The sequence below is a fragment of the Furipterus horrens genome, unplaced genomic scaffold (assembly GCF_987537825.1).
Source record: "Furipterus horrens unplaced genomic scaffold, mFurHor1.1.pri manual_scaffold_1, whole genome shotgun sequence".
Lineage (NCBI taxonomy): Eukaryota > Metazoa > Chordata > Mammalia > Chiroptera > Furipteridae > Furipterus > Furipterus horrens.
In genome coordinates, this window is record NW_028327171.1 from 213,714,487 (window position 1) to 213,736,769 (window position 22,283).

Sequence of the window (22,283 nt, forward strand, 5' to 3'; positions counted from 1 at the left end):
TTACCTAACGGACAGGTGGCAGGCTGGACCTGCCGACAGGCCATCCCTTGCTGACCCCTGACCAACGTGACGGTGAAGTCGCTGGGGCGCCACCCCTGCGCAGCGCAGAAAACAGCTGACACCGATTGGGGCAGGTCAGAGGCTCTAGGAGAGGTGTCTCTGGGAAAATGAAATTGTTAAAATAGCTGCACGTCTGAACTGGAGAGATGATCAGGACTGGCAGTTATCAAGCTTTTTGGTCTCGGGACCTGTCGTACTAAAAACTTGACGAGGCCCTCAGGAGCTTTTATGTGGACTTCCACTGCTTATGCTGTTAGAAATCAAAACTGATTGAATTACATGTTAACATAAATAACAGTTTATGAAAAATAACTTTTCTAAAACAAAACTAGGAGAAAAGCTCTTTTACATTTTTGTAAATCTCACATCTGCCTTAGAGAAGACATTAAACTGGGTTCTCACATGCGCTTCTATATTAATCAGCCCGTGGGGGTGTTCTTTTGCTTGAAGTATGGGAAGAAAATCTGGCTTCAGACAGATGGGTAGTTAGAAACGAGTGTTTTAATAGCTTTTTCAAATAATTGTGGATATTCATTTATCTTTGTACTACACCAGAATGTGACTGTACTTTCTTAAAACTTAATTCCAATCCAGAATTTGAAACCACATCTACGCCTCAAATTCACATGTCGAAACCCTAATCCTCTGCGGGACTGTATTTGGAGGCAGAGCCTTTAAGAAGATAATTAAAGTGAGTTAGGTTGTAAGGCTGGAGCCCTGTCTGATGGGATTAGTATCCGTATCAGAAGAAACCAGAGAGCTTTGCTCCGTGCCAGGTGAGGACGTGGTGAGAAGGTGGCCATCTGGCTGCAAGCCAGGAAGGGAGATCTCATGAGAAGCCGAGTCAGCGGGCACCTTGATTCTGGACCTCTGGCCTCCAGAAACGAGGGAAATAAATGTCTCTGTTTAAGCCACCCAGTATGTGGTATGTTGTCTTGACAGACCTGGCGAACTAATCTTATAGCAATTGAATTTTTTTTTTTTACTGCGTTATGTTAAAATCTATTGGTTTCTTTTACACTTTGAATGGATCTTTCACCCCTGCAAGATTTTGTATCATGTATTTAGAAATTTAGATCTTTTAAAAATACTGACTTTTTATGCTGATCTTCTAAATGTGTCCACATTTCATTATATGATGTCAAGAAATCGCATTTGTTAATATCACTACCCGCCTTAGACAAGTCTTTAAGTATTAGGGAATGTGTGTCTTGTGTGTCAGAGACAAGGTGTCCACATTTTATCATTGGCAATAATAACGTCGCTGTTTTCCCTGAAGGGCCAGACATCCATAGTTTGTGTGTCAGGCTCTCCTTCAAGTAAGCCGTAGAAAAAGCAATCAGTTCAGCTCGCAACTCACAGTTACGTAAACGCTTTTCCTCAATGCACTCATCAGACTCGGGCATTCAGAGTAAGTGATAAAAACTAGTCCTCGAGGGCTGAGGCATAATCAAGTGAATAGCTTTTACTGCTTCATCAGAAGCATTCCTGAGTGACCTCGCTTGTTTTCCCTGCGTGCGTGAGGTGGTGGGAGGTACCCCGACCCCTGGCACCCTCCGGACACATTGAGAAGATCCGTGCCAAAGCAGCCACGGTTTTCCCCACCGGCACCTTTATACCCTCGCTGTGAGTGCCGATACACGGAAAAGGGCACGTAATGCCCTAGTGCTACTGTGCACGTGGTTTTAACCTCATGGGTCCCTGGAAGGAACCATACTCCGAGAACCCCTGTTTTAGACGGTTGGTGGAGAGTCAGGGGTGTACAGAAACACCAAGCGAATTAAAACAGGACAGTTACTAATTCCAATGAAAACAGAAGTCGGGTAGGAAAGAAAATAACACTTAGTATGTTAATTCTGATAGTTTATGATGTAGCTTTATTGGGAGGATGAGGGCCTGGAGCAGTTCTGTGGCTTTGATTAGGAGAAGAGTGTATGTGGAAAGAAAAATAAATTCCTTCTGTAGTGAAAAGTTTGTTCATAATGCCTAAAACTGAAAAATAAAGTAGAAATCAAGCAAGCTATATATAAATATGAAAGTGATACCAGAATAACCTCTTCTGCTCAGAGAGGTGAAAGGGCTTACCCTCTGAGGAAAGCAGAGGACAGAGGGGGCAGAGGGCTGCTGTTCTTCATAGCACGCCTTTAAAACGATTTGACTGTATGACCTATGGCTACTTTCATCTTTTTATTTTGTAAAATTTCAAACACTCAATAACCCCACCGTTCCTATTTCCCAGACTCAACTACTGTCAACGTTTTCTTCTTTGCTAACGTACTTAAGAACAAACCACGGTCACCGGGTCGTACGCGCAGACATGTGTGACTGAAGTGTCGGGACACTTTCTTACAAAACCACAGTGCCCCCAGCACACCCAACAACCACTCATGCTGTGCCGTCGTAGCGAAAATCCAGTCCGTAATCACATTTCCCAGATTGTCGTCAGCTGATTTGTCTGAATTGGAATCAAAACAAGTTACACACATTGATTATCTGATAATGGGTTCCTTTGTCGGGGTCAAGGGGCGAAGCTGATCTGAAATACAGAGGAGGAATTGTGAAGACAGCGTGCCAGCCATCATAGTTTGGTGGGGGCGAGGGCATGCACGGGGGAAGAATGAATGGAAAAAGACCAGAAGGAAATAAAATAGAATGCCAGCCAGTAGTGGTTGTATTTGGGTAGTGAGACTATGAGTAATTTTTTCTCCTTTTTTTGTGTTTTCTAATGTTTCTTGAAAACATGTATTACTTTTATAGTTTTATAAATGCTTATTTTTACAAAAGTTTAACTGAGTAGGAAATAAAAGTCCGTAGAAGAAAACTAACTTGAGTCAACAGAAAAGAACGTTGAATCTGAATTGTGCCTGCCAGGGTCAGACCCAAGGAATAAAAAGCTGCCTGATCTAATGAGCTTCTAAAATATGAGGGTCATAAATGAAGCGCTAGAAAGAGGCGCTCTGACAGCCCAACTGGTTCGTAGGTTTCTGCTGGAGGCGGTGTGTGGTAACCAGGCCTGTGGCATGGGGGGCTGCAGAGCAGGTGCGAAGTGGGCACAGAGGCCGGTGGGGGGGGGGTGCTGTCAAACCAAGCCCAACAGGAAGTGCAGGGACTTGGACTGGGGACAGTTGTGGAGCCCCCAGCAGCCACACCTCTTGTACTATGGTCATGCAAGCGCCCACCAGACCAGGAGAGCACGGGAGGGGTGGGTCTGGGCGGTTAGTCCAGGGATGCGGTGGCGGATGCGTATCTCTTACAGTCAGGAAGCATGAAATGGGTCCGGGGGGACAGACGGGAGAGCCGGGGAGCCAGAGCAGGCCAGTGAGGAACCCGAATGGATGCGGAAGAGGGCGGCCAACACCTGAGGCCGGGTGCGTGTGTGGTGATGGCTTCTCGCTGTAGAAACCTTGGACTTGGAAGGAGCCATGGCAGGGCCGGCAGCGCCGCACCGCCATGACGGGCGAGACCGTTGCCAGTCTCGCCTGGAGCTGGAGTGGAGAAAGAGTTGTGTTTTCCCTGAGGCTGCAGGAGAGTCTCAGTGCCCAAAGGAAGCGTGGTCAGCTAGAGGAACGCTACTCCCAACTGTTTTTTAAACGCCCATGAAATTTTTTTTAAACCTCCAGTAAAAAAATCTTGGTCATATATACTCTCATTAATCCAGCGCCCAGATTTTTAGATCAGTAAACTCAGAAGGATCTATTTTTGGCATTTTTCTCACATACTGGGGGTGAGAGCATAGTTCTCTGATCTAGATATTCGCGACAACATACTGTCATAAGGGAAAACAAGCCGAAGAAGACCCTGCGCTTTGTAAGGTCCAGCTTCGGCGCCGAGAAGTGCGCTTTAACCACGCTGGTCCGGTGCCCTCCTTAGAGTCTGGGCACCTCCCGCACCTCTGTCCCACGTGGCACTGATATCCTGCAAAAGAGACCGTACTTATGTGCCCCAGTCACCAGAGGCGTCCTAATTGGACATCACATTTGTGAAAGCGCCCATCTTCCACGCTACAGGGGCCCCAACAATGAAGCTGACTGCGTAACTAAGGCCTTGGATCTGAGGGCCGTCATACCCGAGGTCCCAGGGCGGGATAACGGGAAGTGTCTCACAGTGACGGTCGCTGGTCACAGCTCGCCCTGCCAGGCGCTGTCCTCAGTCAGCGTGTGCGTGTGGACCCCACAGGCTGCCCAGCCCCGCCTCCGTCAGTGACAGCCCGGTTCCAGCCAGTTACGCAGGCCCAAAGCCATGGGCTCATCATTGACGCCAGTCTTTCTCTCACCGCGCCTGTCCCGTCTCCCTGGAAACAGCCTCGGTTTTGCCCTGCACCTGCCTCTAGCACCTGCCCGTCCTGACCACTACCAGCGTTGGCCCCCGGGTCCGGGCTGCCACCCCCTCCCTGGACTGCACAGGCTTCCGAACTGCTCCCAACTCCTGCTGCACCCCGCTCAGTGGTCAGAGTGGTCCTTCTAAACCAGAAATGGGGTCTTGTCTCTCCTCTGTAAAAAACTCTCCAGGCTCTCATTCAGAAAAAGAATCCAAGAAGTCTCCGCAATGGGGCTTTCCCCTGTTCTCTTCTCCCTGCCTTCTCTGCGAGAAATGCTGGGACTGCAGAGTCCGCCTGGGCCTGGAGCCCCTTCCCATTTCCTGCGGCACCTTTGCTTCGGGGAAAACTGGCCTTTGTTGCCTCGCTGAGCTCTCCATGCAGCAGCTCCCCACCAGCTTCTGTGACCTGACTCCATCAAGGTCACACTCCTAACTGCCACCATAGAACATCCTTCAGGTCTCTGCCCGTTCCCTGGGGCTCCAGGAAGACCTTCCCGGCCCCTGCCTGACACCCGCCGTGGTGAACTTCGGGCATCGTGGGGGAACTGCGGTGTGCGCAGCCCAGGCTGTGTGTCTCCAGTGGCACCTTCAGTGCGCTCCCTAGGGACCCTTTTATTTACTGCCAGTGTAGGTGTTTCAGACGCTATTCTTGGCTCCAGCCTTCAACCCTGCCTTCTGCTCCTCTTTCCTTCAAAACCCACCGTTCCCCGGAGACCAGGGAAGCCAGCCACAGCGAGCTAGATCTGCTAGAGTCCCCACTGCAGGGAGCCGGAGCTGCCCTCCGCCCTTGCCCTTCCCCATCCTGCCCCTCCTCGTGCAGTAAAACACCTCCGGGGCCAGCCTGGTGTGAGCCCTGTCTGCTCCAGACCCGTTCATGGCAGCAGCACCCCCCGGGCCTCTCCGGCTCAGCCTCTAGCCTGCTCCCCGTCTGCCACATCCCCGCGGTTCTGAGTGCTGACAGCGCCACCTTCACAGTCTCCGGTCAGTCCTCTCTTGTCTGTCACCACAGTCACTGTCCTGCTCCAGTCCTTGCCACCCTCCTCTGGGACGCTGAGGGACACTGTTTCCCCAGTGGCGGTAGGTGGCTTTCTGGAAGCCAAGCCTGTCCTGTCACACTGTTCCTCGGCATGACAGTGGGCCACGGTTACCCACAAAAGTCCAGATTCCAGAGAATGACATGCCAAGACCTCCACCAACAGCCCCTGCCCCCGACTACACGACCATCTGGCACCCATTCTCCAGTCCCCTCAGCCCCTGCTGTTGCCAGCAAAGCGTCTGTTTGGCCTAATAAGGAATTGTCACACTTTTGAGACTTCGCATATGCTTCTCCCTCTTCTTAGACTCTCTCCCCCTCACCTCTACCAGTATGGTCCTACCCGTTCTTTGAGACCCAGCTGAAATGCCACTTCTCCCGTGAAACTGCTATTAGTGCTTCACTTGTTCATTTAGTGAATAGTCATTGAATATTAGCTCTGTTCAATACAAAGTATTGAAGATAAATTAAATATATATCAAAATAGAAACAGTATATAGTTATCTCCTGATGGTGGATTTAAAGATGAGGAAAGAGAAACAAATTTTTGGAGCCCACCCCTGGCCACCCCTACACTGGTTTCATCCAGTCAGGAAAATGTTTCTTCCTAACACAGTTTTTTGAAATAAATATTTTATATACAGAAGCCCAGAAATGCTGTAGAAGTAATTTTGCATCTGCTTAAAATTACAGCCCTGGCTGGTGTGGCTCAGTGGATTGAGCACTGGCCTTCGAACCAAAAGGTCGCCGGTTCGATTCCCAGTCGGGGCACATGCCTGGGTTGTGAGCCAGGTCCCCAGTTGGGGACATGCAGGAGGCAGCCTATGAATGTATTTCTCACACATTGATGCTTCTCTCCCTCTCTTTCTCCCTCCCTTCCCCTCTCTCTAAAATTAAATAAATGAAATCTTTAAAAAAATTTTTTAAATTACAAATTTACCCCATGAGCAGTTTTTTAAATCAGAGATTTGTTTCATGAAGCACTGACATTTTTTAAGAAGACACATTTTAAAATATATTTAAATAGAACTGAACAGTTTTCAGAGGATACGGCATCCTCACAACTTGGTGTCTATAATACATAGAAAGTTGGTACATGGCGCATACTTCGTTTTCTTGGCCTCACTGTGAGCCTCTATTGTGTGACCTATAGCTAAAATATAATTAAAGTGCTGCTCCCTTTTGAGTCTTCCGTCTTTAGACATGGATCTGTTCCTGGCTGCCCCTTGGGCATTTGCCTGACTCTTCACAAACCCCCGGCCTATCGTCTCAGCTGTAAAACAGGCCGACGAGTGCAGGCCCCCCGGATGTGCAGGGGGATCGTGAAAGGTGACTGGTGGAGGGGACAGGGGTGGACAGGGCCGCGTGCTCTGGTGTTCACAGCAGGGCAGAGGTGTAGCTCACGCACTCCTTCCTGACCAGGCGTTGTCCTGGCCATGCGCCTTCCGCAGGCCTTGGCACAGGGTTCAATGTGACGCTCTGAGCGGGGAGCTGGCTGCCTGCAGGAAGCGAGCGACCCGAACTCTGTGAGCAAGCAAAGGAGGGAGGGAGGGCACGGCCTTCTCTCAGAGGTTCTGTTTATGAAGCTCCTCGTGGCTCTTTTACTTTTCCCATGAAAAACTCTTTGTCCTTTTGTCTTCCGCCACTGGCCCTGGTCACAGACGGGGTGTTGATGGGAATCCGGTTTCCAAATCGGAAATTAATGAGGTGTTCCATCCGGAAAGGCCTTAACCTCCCCCACACCACGGTAAGGCATGCTGCCTCTGGGAGCCCCGCTCTCGGCCCTTCTCTCCCCGCTGCCCTCCACCCGGGAGGCTATGGGGGGCTCCCTTGCTTCTCGGCAGCCTCCACACAAGATGATTTCAGGCTACTTTTCCGAGCCTAAGATTTTTTTTAGTCCCTGTGTCAGGGTGATTCCCAGAATCCCTAGGTTGTGTTAAAATAAAACAGGATAGGTTCCGCTGCTGAGGCCCCTGTAAGGCCCAGGGAGTTCCCGATGGCTCTTCAGAACCCTTGCGCCAACCCTTTGTGCATCCCCAAAGAAGGTGTTCTGGGGTGCGGGCCTTGTAGGAGCCTTCTCCTTGGCCTCGTGGTGAGCGGGGGGCTGACGGGCGTGGAGACAGGTTGAAGGAGCAGAGGCGCCCATTAGGAAAGGAGGGCTTCACACTGAGGGGGTGCAGGCAGCGTGTGCTGTTAGGGAGCCCTGGTAAGGGGTGCAGACTGCCAGTGTCGCCAAGTTACAGGTGACCGCTTAGGCCGGGAAGCGGCTCCTGGGCAGGGCCCAGCACGGCAGTCGGTGGGCCCCGAGGGAGCGGCAGCCCTGTTGAGAGCCAGGCCACACGGGCTCCGGGGAGGCAGAGGGTCCGGGGACCTCCTGGGACTCGCTGCAAAATTCCGTGTGTCAGTATCTCAGGGGAGAAGCTCGGAGCCCTCATTAGGTTGTTTTCAGTTTTATTTTCCAGCTGCAGCTTACGTTCAGTGTTATCTTGTGTTGGTTCCAGGGGTACAGCACAGCGGTTAGACAGTCGTACCCCTGACAGAGCCCGCCCCCCATGGTCCCAGTGTCCACCGGCACAGTAACGTTACGACGTTATCCGCCGTGTTCCCTGGGCTGCACTTCACGTCCCGTGGCCGTTTTGTAACGACCAGCTTGTACTTCGCAGTCCCCTCCGCTCAGTCCCCCGCTTCCTCTAACAGCGAACACTCACCATTTCCCTCCGGCCTCTTTCAGCTCCGTTGTTGTCACCCCTGGCTTTTGTCTTTGTTCCCCAGTGTGGAGGAGCGTGCAGACAGTGCAGCCCCGACTTCTTTCCTCGCCTTCTCCTTCTCTCTGTCCACGAGGCCATCTCCCCACCTCCAGACCAGTCTTGCCCCAGGCCCACGCCCTGGCCTCCTGCTTCATGGCCCCACCCGGGTCTCCTCCCCCCCCTCAGACTCAGGAGCCCCCCCCCCAGTTAGTTAATGTTTATTTTATTTCTGTTATAAAAGTAATTAATGTTCATTATAGAAAATACAAACTGGAAGGCCAAGGTAGAAATCAGTGGTAACCCCTCCCCTCCGCTGCTGGGGGAGGGGCCGCTGGCACCTAAGGGCGGGGTTCAAGGACACTGCTAACCATTGCACGATGCACAGGACAGCCACCATGACCAAGAATTGGCCCGGTAGCGCTGAGGCTGAGGAACCCTGTTCCGGCCCTTTGTCTCTACGTCAGTGCCCCAAAGACAAGAAGCTGAAATTGGCTTTCTCTTCCTAACTCCGTCTCTCCTCCGTTTCTGTCAATGGCCCCCCCTCTCCCTCACCCCACATCGGATCCATTACTGAGCCCACGGATTCCCCGCCTGTCCCATCCTTGGCGTCCGTCCCTTCTTCCCTCTTCCCATTTTGTCACTGATGACTTCTCACCCAGACTAAGGAAAAGGCCCCCACAGCCCCTTCCCCTCAGGTCTCCTGCTTGGAGGCTTCTGCAGACCCCCACGCCCGTTACGTCCATGTCTGATCGAGTCTGCGCTGCCCGCAGGCGGCAGCGTCCACATCGCATCGGTCTCGGAGCCCAGCCGGGACCTCACACCAGTCTGAGCCGTCAGGGCCCGGGGACTCCCTGGATGAACGGTCACGTGTAAGCAGGACCCCACCGTCTGTCCCTCCGCAGATCCTCAGCGAGTGGTTTGGCCGGACCGTCATCCGCTCCTGCGCCAGACTGAGCTACGAGCACGCGCAGAGCATGATCGAAAGCCCCGCGGCGGAGATCCCCGCGGCGGCGCTGCCCGCCGTGGCCCCGGAGCACAGCAGCGAGGAGGTGCACCAGGCCGTCCTGAACCTCCACCGCATCGCGAAGGAGCTGCGCAAGCAGCGGTTCCTGGACGGCGCGCTGCGTCTGGATCAGGTCAGTCACGCCCTTCCCGCAGTGCCTGAACGCAGCCTGCACGCGACCCCCAGTGGCAGTCGTGGGCCCCGCTCCGCGTCTCCTGTCCCCGTCACCGCACTGACACGGCGTTCCCTGAGGCGGGCAGGACCTGACGCCCCGTCCTCCTGGGTCCACAGGCACAGGTCGCCTTGCTCTGTGAGCCCAGGCAAAAGGGGGGTCTGTCCGGGTGGCCCTGAGACCAGAACTCGCGGCCGGCCTCACTCGCCACGGCTGTGTCCAGCGTTTGGTCCTGACCTCGGTTTCTACCTTGAATCCCTCTTAATTGAGCTGGGAACGGGGAACACGGAAGTGTGGAAGGAGTTGGCCAGTATCTGATTGTGGGGCTTGAAGAAAAAGTATTTATTATCCCTTATCTTCCCCAGAGTATATGTTTGCAGATTCCAGGTAGCTAGCTTAGAAGCCCAGAACTGGGGAGACTAGAACGCTGGCTGTCAGAGGCCGCGATGCCCGCAATGGCAGTGATTGTCCTCCAGGACTTGGGCGGCTGTCACTCAGACCTGGACGCATTGCCTGTCGGACAGCCAGTGATGGCTGAGGTCCAGGGTCCGTCCTCATTACCTGTCAGCGCGTATAGAGTGGGGCCCGTGCTCTGTGTTGTGCAATCTCTCCCCGCTGGTGTTTCCTACACAGACCTCGGGGAACTCTCTCCCCTCTCCGGCCACCGGCTGCCGTGGGGAGCTCCGGGGCTCGGAGGGAATGAGTTGGGCAGCAGGATTGGCTGCCTGGTGGTCACATCCAAGGACGCTTCTCTGTCTCCTGTCCTGCGGTTGGCCCTTTGAAGCTCACCGCCTCCTGGTTCTCTGCTTCCTTTCATTCGTCTCCAGGAAGGCCCTGCTGGTCCCTTTGCAGAAGCCTCTTCCGCTGCTCACCCTTGGAGAGTCGGCATTCCTTGGGGGGTGGCCTGCCCCCTTTTGTCCTCTGCCCACACTCCCGCCCTGAACGGAGCCCTTCGGCTCTTGGGATTCTCACTACTAACTGGATGCTGATGCGGTCAGACTCCATCTCCCCAGCCCCGCCCCCTTCCTGGGCTCCAGGCAAGCCTCTCCTCCTGCCGTCTGGAGCTCGTTGCCTGGATGCCCAACGGTCCTCTCTGCCAGTGCCCTCATTGCTCCTGCGGGACATGGTGACCGGTGCCGGCGTGTGCTGCACACGTGCTAGTGCACGCCCACGAACCGTTAGGTAAACTGATCAAATAAGAGCATAAAAAGGAAAGCTGTTGTTCTGTGAAAACTGAATTATTTGGAAAGACTTGATGAAGATGAGTCTTCAAAACTTATGTTGTTTCGGTGTGACAGTGATCAAAGAGTAGGGCAAAGTTATAAAATTCAGCAAGAATCCTGCACTCAGATTGCCTTACAGATGTCTACCTTTTTACTTTCTTCTAAAGAAACAAAAACTATAAATTATAGACAATTAATTGCAAGTGCAGTTTACTCAGAAAAAAAAAAGTATGTCGAAATCCAATTAGCATAATCTTGAAAAGATTTCCATTTCAAAAAACAGTTAATGAATGTACATTTCTATAAATTAAGTTAAAACAAATGTGTAGTTACATATGTATCTCTTGTGTGTGGTCCCCCTCTTTGGCCAGCTCCTAGGGCAGCGGGTCTCAACCTGGGGGTCGCGACCCCTTTGGGGGTTGAACGACCCTTTCACAGGGGTCGCCTAAGACCATCAGAAAACACATATATAACTACATACTGTTTTTGTGATTCATCACTATGCTTTAATTATGTTCAGTTTGTAACAATGAAAATACATCTTGCGTATCAGATATTTACATGACAATTCCTAACAGTAGCAAAATCACAGCTATGAAGTAGCAACGAAAAGAACTTTATGGTTGGGGGTCCCCACAACATGAGGAACTGTAGTAGAGGGTCGCGGCGTTAGGAAGGTGGAGAACCGCTGCCCTAGAAGAACTAACCGGCTGCCCCTTCCAGCGCATCACGTGAGAGGCTCTCTGTTATAGCATTCCAAGACCTTACCCCATCAGACTGTGGTGTGGCTTGGTTGGGTTAAATATGTGAAATACGCTAAAAACTATAAAAGGCCGTTAGTGGTCTCAGCTCGTGTTGGGAGGAGTGGGTATCAAGGTGGGCGAATAATCACAGATTGATACAGACCTGTTGGCACGTCTTAGGAGCAGAACTGTGTTGTTGGAAATATCGGTCGCTTCCGGTGTGCGTGTCTTACTGGCCCTCTCACTTTATGAATTAGAAAGCCGAGGCCCCCACGGTAAGTTAAGTAAGCTGCTCACGTGCAAGAAGTCCGGAGAGCTGACTCTTTGTTCCCCGTTCCTGCGTTTACACCATGCTGACTTGGAGGGAATGTTTCCTCTAAAGCGAGAAAAACAAGCCCTCAGGAGCCCTAATTAGGTTCCAGTCAATGAAGGTTTGGGAATAAGGGCTCTGCATCCTCGGAGTTGGTTCCTTGGTTCCCTAGACAAGGGCATGGAGCTGCGCTTCAGCGGGAGGCGCACGTCAGTCCCTGCAGCAGAGCGCTGGTGCCGTCCTTCCCAGACCAGCTCAGCGGCCCCTTCGGCGCTGGCCGTGTCTGTCCTCCTGGCCGCTGCCTGCATCTGTGCTCCCGAAAATCCACCCTCCCTCAGGGCTTCCGGCAGAGCCTGCTGCTTGCCTTGCCCGCGGGTCCCGTGTTGGCCTCCGTTCATTGCGCCCACATTTTCGGTGGCAGCACACAAATGCACGCCTTTTTCACACCAGCCTCAGTGAGGGAGGCGCTGCAAGAGACACCGTCCATGTCACCCGGCCTGCCCTGGAGGAGTGCAGAACAGCTCTGCTCACCCAGAAGCTTCATCTCTCCCAGCAGTCAGCGCACCGTGACGGCCTGCAGAATGAGTGAGGTGGGGGACACCAGCCCGGCACCTGTTTGTCGGGCCAGGGACCCAGCGGTTTGGAGGTCCTCGTAATTTCAGAAACACAGAGCATCCTGGCCCCGGTGACTGCAGCCAACACCCTGGAGCAGAGCTGCCTCGGCCGCGTGTGCTGCGGTGCACCCTCAGCCCTCGGGCTGGCGGCAGTCCCTGGGGACCGCCTGCTGGCAGCCCTGTCTGCTCAGTGGAGTGAGCTGTCCAGCCTCAGCAAGTCCTGCAGGTACCGTGTCGGGACGCAGACTGGGAAGCACTGCCCTCGCGGTCACATGACCTGCTCCAAAAGTCTCTTTTACCTGGCGCTCTGAGTTCTAACGAGAGTCTAGCTCCTTTGTTTCACCGCCCAAATAGCAAACGCACCTGCCAAGTGGGCTCCCTGTGCTATTTGGTTGGGTGAATTGAGTAACATCCCGTCCAGGTTTTCTGCTGCCACGTTAATCCTAGAGTTTACCACGCACCGTTTTATTTATTATAGCCTATGTCACGCCTGTTTCTTAAAGGAGACTCCCATAAAGGGATTTTTTGTGTGTGTGTTTGTTGTCAGAGTAATCAGAGTGGTTTATAATCATATGCAAATCGGAGCTTTGGGGGAGGGGAGCTGTGGGAAGCCCCGGCCCTGCTCAGGTCTGCGCTGCGTGACTCAGGCCTGCCCCACCGGCCTTGGGGACGTGCACAGCTCCCTGACCCTCCGTCCCTGCCAGCAGCCTCCCTGCTAGGGAGGAGGAGGCCATCGCCTGCCTGTGATGTGACATTCTGTGTCTCAGCCACTGCCTTCAGGAAGGACAGCGAGGGAGGGGAGCAGGGTGCTAAATAGAAGCGCCAAACAAAATCGTCTGGGCACCTCAGCTAACACTTCCTGGGGCTCTCCCGCTGACATCCCTCGGTCTGGTGACAGCGCTTAGAGGCCACTCAGCATGATGCTTCTGAAGAAGCAAGCCCGACTGGGCCACTTCCGGGGTCCCCAGCAGGTGGGCGGGATGTGGCCGGCTCCTAACGAGCCTTCGACTTGCCGAATTTAGAGAGTTACAGTCAGGAAAATTCTCATCTTCTTGGGCAAATTTCTCCAAACTAAAGGGGCCTTTACTAAGTTCTCAGCTGAGTCTTACATGATTTCTGCCTGGCACAATTTTGAAGCTCACACTTGGGGCCATTTCCTTGAGAGGACTTGATTGTAAAGATAAGCTTGTTAATGGAAATAATTTTTAAGTGCCTTGGGATCCAGGCTGCTGTGGAATGCTGTTATGGATGAGCTTGGCCTAGCCAGCTTTTAAGTCAGGGGTCTGCAGACTTCCTCTAAAGGGCCAGATAGTAAATTTTTTCGGCTTCGTGGGCCCTAGGGTCTGTCTCAGTGGCTCGGCTCTGCTGTCGTGGTGTGAGAGCAGCCAGACGAGCAAATGAGCGTGGCTGTGGGCCAGTGAAGTTTTAAGGACACCGAGATTTGAAGTTCATATAATTTTCATGTCACAAAATTTGATTATTTTTTATTTATTTAAAAGTGTAAAAACTATTCTTAGCTCGTGGGCCACACAAAAGCAGGTAGAGGGCTGGAGCTGCCTGCGGCCCGTGGTTTGCTGACCCTGCCTCAGTGGCCTTCAGCTCTGGTACCCAGGCAGCTCTTGGCCGCTCACCCCCACTGCCCCGGGGAATCGGGCCGGGCAGTGGGGACAGTTGTGCAGAGCCAGCTCTCAGGATGGTTTCGTGCCATTGAGCGAATTGTTCCTTTCGCTAGTACCATGCTTAGCGGGTCCAAATGGAGGCCAGAAGGAGAGGAATCAATCAGTTTAACACCAGTTCCCCTCCCCTGTTTATCGTCAGGTAGCTTTAAGTAGCCTGGAGCAAAAAGAGCGGTGGTTCCGAGCCTCTTCGCAGGCAGGTCTGCCCCCACCCAGCCCCTCCCCGGGGTCCACTTGCAGGGACGCAGGCTCCGCCATCTTGTTGGCCGCACTGAGGTTGCTCCTGGCAAACGCGGCTCCGATGACACACACGGCACTCCTCCCCCCCGCCCCTGCTGTTGTAGGTCACATATGTTTTGTTGAGTCACCCATTTATAAATTACATTTAAGGGTGTTTCTCTTTCTTCTCTTCAATACAGTTCTTTTCAAGAAATGAGTGTTCCAGCTCTCTGCTGTTTAGTTTTTGTGCAGTGCGGTACTTGGTACCAGGGGAGAAGGGTGGGCGTGCTCATCCATCTGGCTCCTCCGTGGCTCTTACCTCTGCGCACAATAGCTGTCGGGCATCATCTGGGTTGGCCTCACATGCACAATCGTAAGCAAGTCTCACTGAAGACTAAAGAGAATGAAGTCGCTCTGTGTAACCTGTGTCCCCATGAGAACTGTGACACTCCTTCTCTTTAAGGGAGGGATAAACAGTGCAGGAAGACTTCTATTAGAAACTCAGGACTTCTGTTTTAAATGTTGACTGTGCATTACTTCAGCTGTGGGGATAGTTCTGGAATCAGTGAGGCTTAAAGAATATTTATCGTCCAGTTACCAGTTTCATAGTAATCATATTAGCAAAATCTTCACTTATATTTTTCTGTCTCTTTTATAAATAAATCTACAGCCAAGACTCTGGGCTCCTTTGAACCCCACAGTCCCCAGGTTTTCTAGAATGGCCTCCGGAGGAGAGGGGAGCAGTTGGGGCGGCAACCCGGAGGAGTCCAGAGATTCACGATCTTTCCCATGAGGGCAACAGAGAGGTGGACTCAGTTCTCACACTCCGGTGTCACGTGGAGTCAGGGAAGACGGTCCATGTTTACGCCTCCCACGGCGTGAGTGAGAGACAGACTGGGAAACTTGACCTAGTTGCATGTAAGTAACACTAATTACAGCCACTGGTGTGAGCTGATCACTATTTGTGGCTTGTTCACATGCACATAAAAGCCAGCAGTATCATTAAGTTTCAGAGGAACTCACCGAGCGGCTTGTTATTATAACCCTGAGCTCCGTGTCCTCGCGCTCCCTTAAGGCACGTCACATAGTCATTTACTCATAATTTTCAAAAATTAGAAGGGCTGCAGGTAGTATTACTCTGGAAGTTGTTAAAAATACAGACTCAGACATGATTCCAGCCCTCACTGGACAGATATTTCTTGAGTTCCTGTTGTGTTTCAAATGCTGCTCCTAGTTCCATGGAGGAGTCTTAGGCAGCGGAAGACAGACTTTCTGCACTAAAGTTGCTCAGTGAATTTGAGAACTCTGTGTGCTTAGAAAAAACTCCAGTAAGATATAACCAAGGGCACGCCTCGTCCATTGTCACAGGGCTGACGGAGTGTCTAACCCGCTGGTTTGTGGGTAACGGCTGGTAAGAGAAGGCTGCCTGGGGCCAGGGGCCCTGAGTCACGGGTGACGAGGGGAAGGGTGACTGCAGAAGAGCTGACAGGCATGGGACGCCCTCCCTGTTGATATTTCAGGGTGACCCCGTCGTCCTCGGTATGCACGGCTATTGGTTCCAGGACACCCCAAGAATACCAAACTCTGCGGGTTCCCTTATATAAAATAGCGTAGGGTGATACACGCGGTCAGCCCTGGGTATCCACGGAGTCCCGGCCTAGATTGAAAATATAGTTGGTTGAATCTGTGAATGCAAAATGCATGGATTCGGAGGGACGACTGTATTTCATCGCACGCCCCTGAGTTCTGAACCCACTGAGAAACAGACACGCAAATCACACTGAAATCCACATACTCCAGCTACGACTGCTCGGGCTGGACCGGACGCAGCTTGAGCAGGCTCAGTGTTTGGCACAGTGCTTTGGAACAGCCTGGAAGAAATTAATGTTGTAAAAAGAAACTGATTAGAGAGAGTAGAGGGAGCAGCATGCCCTCCGGGTGCTCCGGGGATGGTCCCAGTGCGGCCTTGGCCACGGGGTGCCCTCCGGTGCGATGGCTGCCAGTGAGGACCGAGAGCTGATGCTTCTGCTCTGGGTCAGAATGGCCAGGACAGACCTTCCGCACGACTCTGAAGACTGCTTTTCCTACAACTTTAGAAAGGAAACTTGGCTCCTAGCCCACCTCCAGAAGCTTTTTTGTTTGCTTTCCAGTTTTTTCTGCCTGCCTATCCCCGGGCTCATTTGTTACAGGTGGGAAAAGCCCTCCTCACACCCTACCTCACCCCTAGAAGCCTTCCTTAGCGTCCAGGAAGCTGGAGGGCGAAACTCCACGTCCTCCTGCAGAGCGGTCTGGTCGGGGGCGCCCTAGCTCTGTATTTGCACCCGTCACCCGTCCGATCACATTGTCACAGTGCCTTGTCGTTTTCCATTTGCTTCCCTGTCTCCTTCTCTAGACTGAGTTCCTTGGGGGGAGGACAGCGCCTTTTCATCTCTGCATCCCCAGCCCCTGCACAGTGCTGGCCTTTCAGCAGGTGCTTCAGGGTCTCTGAGCACCTCTGTGTGTCTCGGTCTTTAAAGAGACGTGATGGGTGCGCTCTGGGAGCGGGACTGCAGCTCCCGAAGAGAGGTGTGTTCACGTGAGAGAATTCAGTGCACATTATGAATCAGAGAGGTTTCCTCCCTTTTTGAATAAAAGGGTTGGGTGCTTGATTCCTTGCCAGGGCATCCAGGGTTTAGAGTAAGGTGTAATGAGGACTTTCTCAAGGCGGAGCTGCCTGGACAGGCGCGAGGAGCCAGGAAGCTTCAGCAGCCTGGGGGGCTGGCAGCGCTTCTGAAGCATCCTGGGCAGTCTGTGCTCACTGCAGGCTCCTCAGACCAAGCCGTGCCCCTCGGGGAGCCTGGCGGAGGGGGCTCTCTGGGAGAAGGCACAGAGACCTCCTGGAATGGTGGGCGAGGCACCCAGTTCCCCCACCTGCCTCTAGAAAAGATTCCCTCTGGGGTGAGTTAATACAAGCTGCTGTCCCCACCCCCATGACAACGTGGAAATGATTTGTATACCCTGGTGGGCTCCCCGGTCTAATGCTCCCCCTGGGAATTCTGATCAGGGCCTGGTTTTGCGTCTAATGCAAATGATTTCCACCAGGCAGGCTCTGGGTGAGTTGCTCCTGGGCGCCTGAGAAGATAACCCACATCAGTTAGAGTTAAGAGTGTGCCCAGATTACTCAAAGTTAAGTCCCTCCCATTTCCAGAGGACAGTGAAGTGAGACAGAGGGCACTCACACTGACAAGATGCAGTGTAAGGAACTTCTGGGGGTCGAGCAGCGCAGGATGCAGGCCCTTGGGGTAGTGGCCCTGACAGATGGCACATAGTTGGCTCCTCCGGGCCTGTCTTTCGGGTAGTGGTACTCATGACTAGGAAGTACTTGGACTCTCCCCTTTCTATTCATGGGACACTCTGTGTGTCCCCGCCCTGCCCTCATGTCACACCTCACGTCACTCACGTATGAGCCAAACAGCCACGTAGAGACACGGAATCCTTTGATGTTAGGAAAAGCTGCGTGGAGGAGAGGCGCCCGGGCAGCTGGTCCGGAGGCTTCCCCATCACTGCTCCCTGGGCAGGCCCGTTGGTTTTGATTTTTGCGGCCCAGGCAGCTGGGGCTCTGCGTCTGTTCTGTTTGCTGTCTGTCCTGAGCTTTGCTGCTGGAGTTCCCCGAGGTGTGCTTTCACCTGTCACTCAAGAACCTACAGTCTCCAGGAAGGTTTCCATAAATATTCTGAGACAGATACAGGATTCTAGGTTTTGATTTTGCTGAACAAGGACATTTTCCTAAAAAGCCAGTTACCATCTACTATCTCCATGATTTTACAAATGAAAACATTTTAGCACCAAAAACAGGAAAGACATAATTTCACAATACGGGACTATCTTTTACTTTGAGCGTTGTGGAAAACCTTTTCCTCGTTTTGTGGATCTCCAGCCAGACTTTGAAAACTACTGGACTCGCTCCATCTGATCCAAAAGCCTCCTGGCTTGGGGGGCCCTTTGTGATGTGTCCGGGTTTGGTGTTCCCCGTCTCCCAGCCACCCCTATACCTTCCTCCCGCGTGTGCCCCTGCCTCGCGCGGCCTGGGTTGCTGCTTGCTGCCCCCCGTCCTACGGACCTTCTTCCTCCGAAGCCTGCTCTGGAGAGGCTGCCTCTGCCCAGCTCTCCTGCTCTGGGTGTCGGATGGAGCGCTTGGTAGGTTTGCATGCGCTTCCTTTTGTAGTTTTGTTTCTTATCCCCCTCCTTCTCCCTCCTGCCTGCGTTCTTGGTCACCAACCGTGCAGAAGGCAGACCCCTCGCCACGCCTTCCTTCTTACCCCTAAGTCTGCGTGCTGGCGCGGAAGAGGCCGGCTGAAAGCTGTTCCCCACTTTCCAGGTCACCCGAGGTCAGTAGGTGCTGAGGACACTGCCCACTTTACAGTCTAGAACTTGAAGATGCGGTCCTGCTACTTCTCAAGAAATTCCCACCTTGTGAAAGAATGGTAGTATTATAACACGTTTGTTCTGCTTTGTAACTTATACCATTTCCATCTTAAATGACACGTGGCAGACATTGTTTTAACTAAGGAGCAGTGAAGCACCTTGAAATTATTTTGTAACTTCAGAACATCCCTTTTGACCTACCTCCCTGCAACCCACATGTTTCTTGACCACCTGCCGGTACAAAGGGCTGTGCCGGGTGTTGGGGACAAAGAGGACATTAGAGCACGGCCCCAGCTGTCATTGTCCCCGCCCTCAGTGCAGCTTCACACCTCGTGGAGGAAGCGGACACACGGAGGCCCGGACGCGCTGAGTTGGGCCGCGTGGGGGTGGCTGCACTGGTGGTTTATGTGACGCTGGCTATGTACGAGGGAGCCACCTTGAAAAGCTGAAGAGGAACAGGTTGTTCTGTGTTGAAATTTTCCACAAAATAGAAATTAGCAATTTGCTGTACAAAAATGCTAGAAGTTCTGATAATGAATTAGAAATTATTTAATCACCCCTGGAGTGTGACCTCTCGGGGAGAAGGAAATCTGCCCTGTGGAGGGAAATGAGAGGAGACCCGAAGGGCGACACCAGGGAGGGGATCCCAGCAGGTCTCTATCTATCCGCTACTTGGATGAACTTGGCCGTCTCCTAAAGAAGAGCGTTTGCCAGTGATTCACAGGCTACAGGGTTTGAAGAGCTCTTGAACAGGGAGCTGTTACTGAGCTCTGAGAACTTGGGCTTGGCCATCAGACAGTTTGAAACTGATTTGCTACAATCAGTTTCCTTCTGTAAATAACAAGGAGCTCTCCCCTTCCATTCCTGCCCTCCACCCCGGCCAAGTACTGGGGCTTAGCCCTTCCGGCCAGCTTCCGGCTCACAGGCTCGCCTGCCTCCCTGGCTGGCCTGCCGAGCACACTTCTGAGCTCAAGCAGAGCTGTCTGAGCCGCTCCCTTCCCCCCACTGGTTGCCGACTGGCTTCCTGGCCTGGACGCCTGACTCCTTATCGCTGAGGACTTCCTCTTGGTCCCTGTGGAGGTCTGTCCTATGTGTCCAGAGGCCCAGCTCTGAACTCTTTGGCACATGCTTCTGCTCTAGACTGCCCCGGGCCCAGGGTCAACTCCCCTGTTGCCACCAGCGCCAAGTCAGTGACTCGTTTCAGTGTGGACGCAGGAGCGCAGATCCTGCCGCAGACCGCCGAGGCTCAGGTCCTCTTTCCCGTGGCTGCGCGTCCTGAACTTTTCTGTGTCCCAGTTCCCTAAGGTGAGGAGTAAGATGAGATAGCATGTTCTGCGGTGACAGTTGGTAACATGCACATGAGAACAGGACCCATGCCACAGGTTTGTTGTTAGGTAATGAGCTGACCCATCAGACACTTAGAGCAGCGCCTGACACAGAGCCCCCTACAGAAGGTAGTGGAACGGCCAGGTGCTGAGAAAGGCCTCGTCTCTGTCCTCACAGAAGAGCCACCTCTACAGAGGAGAACCCAGCCAGGCATAGTACAGTGCTGGTGGCCACCAGAAGAAACAAGTGTGCCTCATCTGCGATATTCCAGATGGTCTGGACGGGGCGGGGGGATGTGAGAGGCAGGTGCAGGGGTGAGGAAGGGTCCTCCCCTGCCCCACAGGGAGCGGCCCAGGTCGTGGAGTGTGTGCAGGGAGCGCAACCGTCGGAGCTCAGGCTGGGCCACGCCTCCGGGCGTCAGGAGTTGGCCCCGATGCATTCACAGGGGACGCCACGCAAGATCCAAGCAAGGTGGGGGTGGGGGGGGGACTTGTGCGCATCACACTCCGGGCCCCTCAAAATAGGAGCTGCAAAGACCTCCACTTGCATAATTGTACCGTGGTTCACAGAACCTTCTGTAACGCTGTTGTCATAGGTGGTTTTTAGTTTTTGCTGCTGGAAATAACATGGCAATTAATATTCTTAGGCATAAAAATTAAATCAGTTTGGATTATTTCCTTAGGGGCACATTCTCAGAATTATTGGATTGAAGGAAATTGACTTTTTTTCTGTGATACATTTTTCTCTGTAATACATGTTTGTTTTGTAAGAACTTAGAAGTTAGTAAGTAAACCAAAAATAGCCATCGGTCACCCAGCACTTAGCAATAATATTTTCAGAGCTTTTGCTACACACTGGCAGGTAATTTTCCAGAAAGGCTAGACTAATTTAGGCTTTCCCCAGCAGGGAACAGTAGTGCGTTGTGGCCGCCTCTCCCGGGAGGGAGAGTTTGTGCGTTTTATCTCGTCTTCGTTCATGTGACAGGTTGGAACCGGTGCTTCGACTTGCATTTGTTTCCTTGTTTGTGAGTCCAGTGGACCCTTCAGGACCCTGGGAGAGAGCCGACGTTATACACCGTCTCACTGCACCCGGCAGCTGCGTTTTCAGCCAGAATTACCTTTTTCCCCAGTCAGGTGTAATTTACACGTGATAAAATTTACTTTTTTTCTTTTTTAGTGTACAGGTCTGTAAGCTACCCGTACCACAGTTCCGTCCTACCAGAACCTCCCTGCATGCCCAAGCAGTTAGCCCTCTCCTCTGGCTGCAGCCCTGGCAACCACCAGTGTGTTTCTATGCCTGTAGTTTTGCCTTTTGCAGAATGATGTACAGATGGAACCGTAGTTGGTAGCCTTCGGAATCTGGCTCCTTTCACTGAGCATCGATCGTGCCTCTGAGGCTCCTCCGTGTGCCTGTGTGTGTGTGTGTGGCCACCCCTCCTCCTGCAGAGCAGCAGTCTGTGGCCGAGACGTACCGATGTGTTCATCCAGTTACCACCAGAAGGATACTTGCGTTGTTTCCGGTTTTCGGTGATTATGAATAATGATGCTGTAAACATTTTCCTACAGGCTTTTGTGTAGCCATTAAATTTTTGTTTCACTTGGTTAAATAGCTAGAAGGGGAGGTTGCTGGGTCATATGCCAAGTATATATTTAACTTTATGAAAACTGCCGAACTGTGTTCCAGAGTGGCTAGAACACTCACCAGCGATGCAGGAGAATTCTAGTTGCTTTACCCGCTCACCAGCACTTGGTATGGTTAGCTGTTCGCTTGCTTTCGATCCATGCTCGTGGGTGTGTAGTGGTGTTTCACCGTGGTTTTCATGTGTGTCTCCCTGATGATGAGTTGTGTTGAAGATCTTTTCATGTGCCTGTTTGCGATCTGCATATCTTTTTTGATGAAGTGTCTGGTCACATCTTTTGCCCATTTTTTAATTGAGTTGTTTGGTTTCTTATTAGTGAGTATTCAGAGTGCTTTTCATAGTTTGGTTATAAATCCTCAGATTTGTGATTTGCAAATATTTTCTTTTATTCTTTGGCTTGTCTTTTCATTCTCGGCTGCTCCTTCTCTCTGGCTTGTCTTTTCATCCTCTTTTGAAGAGCAAAATTGTTAAACTTTGATGAAGCCCAATTTATCAAATATTTTTTTATGGATGTGCTTTTGGCTAAGAAATCTCAGACTAACCCAAGGTCATAAAGATTTTCTCCTCTGTTTTCTTCCAGAAGTTTTATGGTTTTAGGATTTACATTTAGGTTCTCCCTTCCTTTTTAAACACTTTTCCTAGGCCCAGAAGTTTTTTTTGGAAAACAGTTCCAATAACAGACAGACCCACCTGAGACGATTTGGGGTGGAATCAGTCCCGGGATCCTTGCCAGGTGCGGTGCCCTCCAGGAACCCTCTGGAAAGGGGGTGTCGGCATCCAAAGCTGTCCCTGGAGTG

At 52.2% G+C, this 22,283-nt stretch overlaps 1 protein-coding gene across 2 annotated transcripts in view; it reads left to right on the forward strand.

Annotated features, from left to right (window-relative positions):
* The window catches only part of DIS3L2 (DIS3 like 3'-5' exoribonuclease 2), a 222,139-nt gene that overhangs the window by 161,227 nt on the left and 38,629 nt on the right, over positions 1-22,283 (forward strand). Inside the window, exon 12 of one of the 2 annotated variants that reach the window (XM_090284986.1) lies at positions 9,060-9,293. The exons of the other annotated variant lie outside the window; for it this stretch is intronic. Within the exon in view, the coding sequence (XP_090141112.1) occupies positions 9,060-9,293 (234 nt within the window). The remainder of the gene's footprint in view (positions 1-9,059; positions 9,294-22,283) is intronic. 2 annotated transcript variants of the gene reach the window in all.